This window comes from Leptonychotes weddellii, chromosome 9 (genome assembly GCF_054177405.1).
Source record: "Leptonychotes weddellii isolate Sample4059 chromosome 9, ASM5417740v2, whole genome shotgun sequence".
NCBI lineage: Eukaryota > Metazoa > Chordata > Mammalia > Carnivora > Phocidae > Leptonychotes > Leptonychotes weddellii.
Window position 1 is genome coordinate 64,281,724 of NC_138377.1, and position 6,975 is coordinate 64,288,698.

Consider the following 6,975-nt stretch of genomic DNA (forward strand, 5'->3'; position numbering starts at 1 on the left):
GGAGCTTGATGCGGGACTCGATCCCAGGACTCCAGGATCATGACCTGAGCCAAAGGCAGACGCTTAACCGATTGAGCCACCCAGGTGTCCCTGTGTGTGTGTTTTTAAAGATTTTATTTATTTGAGAGAGAGAGCATGAGAGAGAGAGAGAGAGCACGCAAGCAGGGGGAGAGGCAGAGGGAGAAGCAGGCTCCCTGCTGAGCAAGGAGCCCGATGTGGGACTTGATCCTAAGACTCCAGGATCATGACCTGAGCCGAAGGCAGATGCTTAACGACTGAGCCACCCAGGCGCCCCTGAGAATTGTTTTTGACTCATCCCTCCTATTTCCCATTTCTTGACACTGGGTGAGGAAGAAAAAAATCTTGCTGGGTTCCCACTCAATGTCTCCTGGGTGTATCCATTCTGGTCCCACTGCCGTTGCTCTAGATCTGAATGACAGATACAACTTCCTTGCTAACATCCTTGTCTCAGAGTCTTTTCTACTCTAATATATCCTCTTACTGGTGCCAGATTATCTTTTTCAAATATATTCACTTTCATCTTGCTCAAAACCTCACGTGCCTTATTTCCTCCAAGAACATCTAAACTTCTTTGGGAGGCTACGGAGCCCCTGTCCCTTACTCTTCCCACCACACCATTTTCCAGCAGCAATCCCGAATCTGTGCTCTCTGCTGTGAATTCACAGTGCTCCGCTCTCCCCTTCGGTCCCTCCTTGGCTGGCTGCTCATTTTGCAGAGTCATGTGGAACCCTGTCCCTCCTCCATCTTCCCAGTCTCACCCCCTCCTGGAGGTCTACCTCAAGCCCCACCTCTGAGCCAGGGCTGTAGCTCAGGGTAAGTGGACCTGGTAGGGGTGAGAGGTTGTTTCCCCGGCAGGATTTTGACATTAAGTTGCTAGGCACATTTCATATGGCTACTCAGCAATTGGCCCCGGATCCCAGATGGCTCTCTTCACCCTCAGGATCAAGGTCCCAATCTCAGGCTCTGTCCAGCAGCCTATGCCAGACAAGGTGACTTTCTTTCTTTCTTTAATATTTATTTATTTATTTTAGAGGAGGTGGGGAGGGGCAGAGGGAGAGGGAGAGAGAGAATCTTAAGCAGGTTCCATGCTCAGCGCAGAGCCCTCGATCTCGGGACCCCAAGATCATGACCTGAGCTGAAATCAGGAGTTGGGCACTTAACCGGCTGAGCCACCCAGATGCCCCAAGGTGACTTTCTTGGACATACATTTGGCTTTCTCCAGTGCACAGTTGGGCATCTGCCAAATGGTTCCCTAAAAATGGAATGCCTTTTCCTATCAAACCACCATTTACCATTGTTTAAGGGACCCCTCTTCTATGATTATGAAATTATTCCTGCCAGCCTTCCTGTCTGTTATACTTTCCATTTAGGGTAGAGTCTCCCTCCTACTCCAGGGAATAAAGTGTGTGTCCCGAGCCTGAGGGAAGAGCAGCCTCCTTTGCCAGATATTCACATTTTCTTGTGTCGCTGGAAGGCTGGTGCCAAGTACCAACTCTACACTGGCTTTGACACTTTCTTTGAGACTAACATCCAAGTGGGCATGAAAGGCCTGACCCAATGCTAATGGAGAAATGCCTGCTGGTCTGTAGTCAGCTTGGCAGGTCTGGATTGACTCACAGCTCTTTCTAACTGGCTGTGGGACCTCAGGATGTTGCTCCAGCTTTCAGAGCAGAATGTTCTGAATGTTCCGAAACTGGGAGAATAGTCCTTGCCTTGCTTGGATTGTTGTCAGGTTTAGAGATAACCAGTGAAGGCTCTGGACAAAGTGAATGACACACAGTAGGTGGCTGAAACATGGTGGGCTGCCTCCCGGAAGAGGTTCCCAGGGACTTGACTCTACAAGCTAAAGAACCGGGGATTGATTATTAGCCTGTGGGTGGAGACATCTATTTTGCAATTGTATTTACCTTTCTCATCTGCCCAATTAGATTGGAAACTACTGGAGAACCAGGGCCAGCTGTTGTCCTGGGTGACCCAAGGGATGATACAGGGTTGAAGCATTAGAGTGGTTTTTGATTCTCTGACTGGGATGGGATGATTCTCAGAGATATCATAGAAAGGCACACAATAAAAATGTGTTGGTGGATTGGTATGCAGAACGTCCGGTTATGTTTTAGTTAACAGTGCTGGCTCGCATCACATCAGTGTTGTCTAGGAAAGCAGGGAAGGAGGCTCAGGCTGACTGCCTTCCGCCACCTCCTGGCTCTGTGCTCATGCCCTTGTTGCTCACCGTGGCCACCAGCCGCTTCCGGTCCTCGGCCTTCCCCACGTGGCACACGGTGCCCGCCACGCTCAGCCCCTCCCCCTGCAGCGCGGCCACTGCCCGGTCCACGTTCTGCTGCTTCCGGCTGCTGATGACCACGTGGGCCCCGTCCCGGGCCAGGCGCCGCGCGATGGCGAATCCGATCCTGCGGCAGAGAGAGAGGCCCGTCAATGCCAGTACGGGGGAAACGGTTTAGAGATGGGCTCCGGCGTCAGAATGCCCAGGCCTGAATTCCCGCTCTCCCTCGGTAGGACCTCCTGTCTGCTTTGTGTGTAAAAGAGCCATTACCATACAGATGGACGAGCTTAGCGTGTTTTTAGCACTCATTTACTTACTTTTCCTAGGGTTTTGGCCTTCAGGCTAGGTTCTCAGGAAATTCCCTTTCACAGGCATCCCCACAGTGACAGGCCCCACACGCTGTAGGGACTGAGGGGAGAGAAATGAGCCAGAGGGGTAGCAACAGCCCCTTGCATGATTGGAGGGTCTCACTTGAAAGACCCCTGTCCCCAGATACCTCCCTTACTGGTCTACATCTTCTCAAAATTGTTAAATTGTGTGGGTGCATGTGAAAGGGTGGGTCTCTAGTAAAAAATGTCATTTTTTTACATTACGCCCCTGGGAGTAAGGGTTCCACACTTGGCAGGTGTGAGTCATTAGCATTTCGCATACATTTGTACTTTAGAGCTGTGTAGTGCAGGCATCTAGCAAAGTCCTGTGGGGATGAGAAACAGACAAGAGCGGTGGGTGAGAAACAGGTCGGGCAAGGGCAAAATGTACTGAGCTAAACAAAAACCTGGACACGTGGGTTTTGTGTCCCGTCCAGGTAAGGGGCGCCCAATGGGGTGTCTGGAACATTTCCACAGTCGATGGAGGCCGTGGGATAGGGTTTTTGAAATCTGGACTGTCTTGGATTTCTTGGTGTTTGGTCTTCCCAGACTCTAGCTGGGGCCGCTTGACTCGGGCAGCCCAGAGCCCTGGGAGACTGAAGTGGCGCAGTTGAGCCAGGGGCAGCAGTGACAGGAGACTGGCGGCAAGTGGGGCCAAGGCAAGCGGATTCCGAGGCGCTGCAGGCCGACCACGTGGTTCCTTTCTTCCGGAGTCAGACTGCCTGGCAGTGAGGTCTGAGGGCTCAGCCCGGAAGCAAAGGTCAAGGGGTTAGTACCTGTTTCCAGATAGCGGGGGCCTCAGAGACTCCGCCCCGGCACTCACCCGTCGGTGGAGGCAGTGACTAGAGCCACCTTATTGGCGAGCGGGTCCCGGCGCGCCATCCCGGAGCTGGCCATCCGCACAGACCTCCACGCCCGGGCGCAGCTGGCAGGCAAGAACCCCGCCTTCCGCATGGCGCCGCCTCGCCGTAAACTCAAGGGCGGTAATAACCCGAGAAGGACGGGAACGAGGAACGGGCCTCCTCCCCGCCCCGCTCCGCCCCCCGCCCGGCTGCCAGATCTCCGCCCCGCTCCCCGCCAGCCCTGGCGCTGGACCACTAGCTAGTCCCGCCCGGCGCCGGCTCCTCGCAGCCCGAGCGGGCTGTGGCCGCGGGGCGCCCCCTGCCGGCGCACGGCCCGCCGCGCCCGGCTGTCCTCGGCTTGGCCCCGGCTGTCCTCGGCTTGGCCCCGGCCGGCATGGGACTGGGCGGTCCCCCAGGTTTCCTTTAGGGCCAGCTCCTTTGCGGGAACCCACAGACTTCCCCGCCGTCGGCAACGTCCCGCCGCTTGACCCTGCTAGTTTTCCGGGGTGGGGGAGCTTTGAGTTGGTTGCTTAACCTTCCCGGAACTTCAAGATGGACCTCCATCTCCAGGAAAGTCTGGGTCTACGTATGTGATAGCTCACAAGAGGGCAAATGTTTTGAGATTGCCCATGGAAGTGAGGCCTGTGGTCCACACGGAGTCACCAGGTGAGGGTCTCAGGTGAGGGTGGAGGAGCCTGGGAGAGAGATGTGATGAGGAGGAGCAGCTGGGCTAGGGTCTGGCACTGCCCTTCACATTGGCTCACGGTCTCCTCCATCCTCACAGGCCTGGAGGGCAGACTGTGATCACTATGGTCACCAGGGTGCAGGGGAAGAGATCCTGACTGGACTAGACTTCTGGCACCCTCCACCCCAAGAGGACTGCCCCACTGTACAGGGCCTAAGTGGTAGCAAGAGGTGAGAGGGTCTCCTAGCCAGTGGTGGAAATACAAACTCAGGGGTACTCAATTCTCCATAATCACCATGTCCCCAGGTCTTAGCCTCCATCCCGGTTCAGTAAATATTTACGGAACGTAAAAGCACTTTATAAACTGGAAACTACTAAACACATAGTAATTATTGCCACCATAGAGTTACTATTATTGTTGCTACAGGCCAGGCTCTTCATCTGTAAACAGAGATGCTGGGGGAGATGATGAATAAAGTCCTCTCGAGCTATAAATTCTGTGTCCAAGACTTCACCCTACACTTCTGCTGAGCAGGCTGAAATGATCTCCCTTCTGGGTTTCTGGGAGAATTAACAAATCTGGATGGCTTATGGGATACTGTAGAAAGGCCCCAACAGATCCAAGTGTCAGTGGCTGAATTAGCTTAACCCAGGGGCCTCCAAATGCCAGACTGAGAAGTGGTGCTGATCTATGGCAAAGTTTGCACTTGTTCCAGGCAAACTGAGACAGAGAAAGACAATATAGTGAGTTTCATAAAGCTAAGCTTATTTAACTTGACAGTTCTTTATTTGGGGATACGCTTTTGCTCCTTTGTGTGTGTGTGTGTATGTGTGTGTTAGTCTTTTTGTTAAGAAAAGATGATGAAAGTAGATGGGTAGGTTGAGAAAAGTGTTGTTAGCTGGTGAAATCACCAGTCTGGCAACTCTCTGTCAGTCCTTACAATTAGAGAAGAGAGAATCCTGGGCTGTGAAATTCAGTTCTGGGAATCGCTGTTTAATAGAATTCATACTTGCTAGAGATTCATTTAGTGTATGTGTAGTTCTGCAGAGCAGCTAAAAAGATATGTTCAAAAGGGGATGTCTGGGTAGCAAGTGATTTATCAGGCATGCACTGGATTTAGAGTATATTCCTCAACCAAGGAGCTACAGCTGCGGTACTCAGCTTTGGTACTCAGCACATCCTGATGAGATAAGAGAGCTTGAGTCTAATTTTCCCCATGTCCGGGGAAAACTGACTCTGACTGGTGCCCCTCAGTCTGAACCTCATGAATTATTGACAGCAGAGGCTGGATAGCATGACACTCTTCTTCCTCCTCCCCCGTTCAGAGCTAATGCACTGTGGGAACACTTCCCAGTGCTCTCCACCTGTGGGCCTGTGGGGAGAGTATGTAGGAGGATGGGAGCTCGGGTTCTCAGGGCTTTGGGTTCACAGGGACAGGCCTCCCAGGCAGATCTGATCTCTCTTCATCTCCTGCCCAGAAGTGGGCAGCCAGATCAGGGGCTGAGGTTGTGGGAGGGAGAGGGAGACCGCACCTCAAAGAGCAAAGTGTTCTGAAAAAATAGAATTCTGGCCTGGGAACTTGGTGAATATCACATGGCCCCTCCTTGTCTGGTCAGGGTTGATATTTGGTCTCCAGCACCATTTCTTTGGGGAGAGCACAAGGCACATTAGGGAAAGGATCTGTGGACACGAAATGATAGCGGGAAGAAAAGGGGTGTGGGAGTCTCTAGCTCCTACTCTTCATCAGGCTGGTTTGCTGGGGACTGAGGGTGGGGTGGGGGGATAGGAAATCTTTGGGGGAAATACATGGGTGTGTAGGAGTCTCTTTGAAATGGGGAACGTTAATAGGCAATGGGATTGCTCTTGTATGTATGGAGGTGGTACCATCTGCAGATCCTGAGGAAATGCCTTCATTGTTGGGAAGACGTTCCCATCTTCCTTGAGGGCTGATGTTCACCTGGGATGGTATTTAAATCTTGCATTTTGCAATAATCATCCTAGATGGGTCATTGACACAAGTCAGGACTGGGCAGGGTAGAAGGGCTGGGGGATAACAGCAACCTTTGCTGAACGCCCACTTATTAAGTGTGGCAAGTGCTTGGTGCTTTTTATAAATTTTATTGAATTTTTCTAATCTGGTGAGGCATTTTTATCCCCACATGTGAAATCAGAACGAATCATGACAATCTGACCTGCTGTGTATGTTGAATAGCTATGCTTCGTTTTTCTGACATTGTTGGGGAATGACAGTTTTCATAGAAATTAATTTTCTCTGAATTGGAATTTTACTTTCAGCACTGTTGTTTTAATCATTAAATACCTAGTCTTTAAGTTATTCAAATAACACATGATCAGGATTTTAAAAAGAGACAGAAGGTTTTAAAGTGAAAAATAAAAAAGTAACTCTTCCCAATGCTGCTTCTACCTGCTCCCCATATAGCTCCTGGTCTGGTGTATCCTTCTAGAAGTTTCCTATGCATTACATGCATTTTTCCCTTAAAAATGTTTCTTACAAATGGAAGAACACTATACATACTGTCGTTCAAACTGCTTGCTTCTTTTCTTTCTCCCTTTTTCTCCTTTATTTCTTTCATTTCTTAAAATACATTCTTAGAGAATGTTCTGAGTGGTACACAATGGATCTACTTTTTTCTCTCCCTTTTAAAAATAGCTGTACAGTATTCTATTGCGTGGATATTCCATAATTTATTTAGCCAGTCTCCTACTGATGAACATTTAAGTCACTTCCCGTGTTTTGCTATTTCAAACAATGCTAC

The 6,975-nt window shown here is 50.7% G+C and overlaps 1 protein-coding gene across 2 annotated transcripts in view; it reads right to left on the reverse strand.

Annotated features, from left to right (window-relative positions):
* The window catches only part of LOC102749349 (dehydrogenase/reductase SDR family member 4), an 11,894-nt gene extending 8,206 nt beyond the window's left edge, over positions 1 to 3,688 (reverse strand). Inside the window, exons 1-2 of one of the 2 annotated variants that reach the window (XM_081830724.1) lie at positions 3,494 to 3,688; positions 2,252 to 2,429 (exon numbers count right to left, since the gene is read on the reverse strand). In XM_081830724.1, coding sequence (XP_081686850.1) covers positions 2,252 to 2,429; positions 3,494 to 3,624 — 309 coding nt within the window. In that variant the 5' untranslated portion in view covers positions 3,625 to 3,688. The remainder of the gene's footprint in view (positions 1 to 2,251; positions 2,430 to 3,493) is intronic. The other variant, XM_006751150.3, reaches the window with a different exon arrangement.
* Positions 3,689 to 6,975: the final 3,287 nt, after the last annotated feature.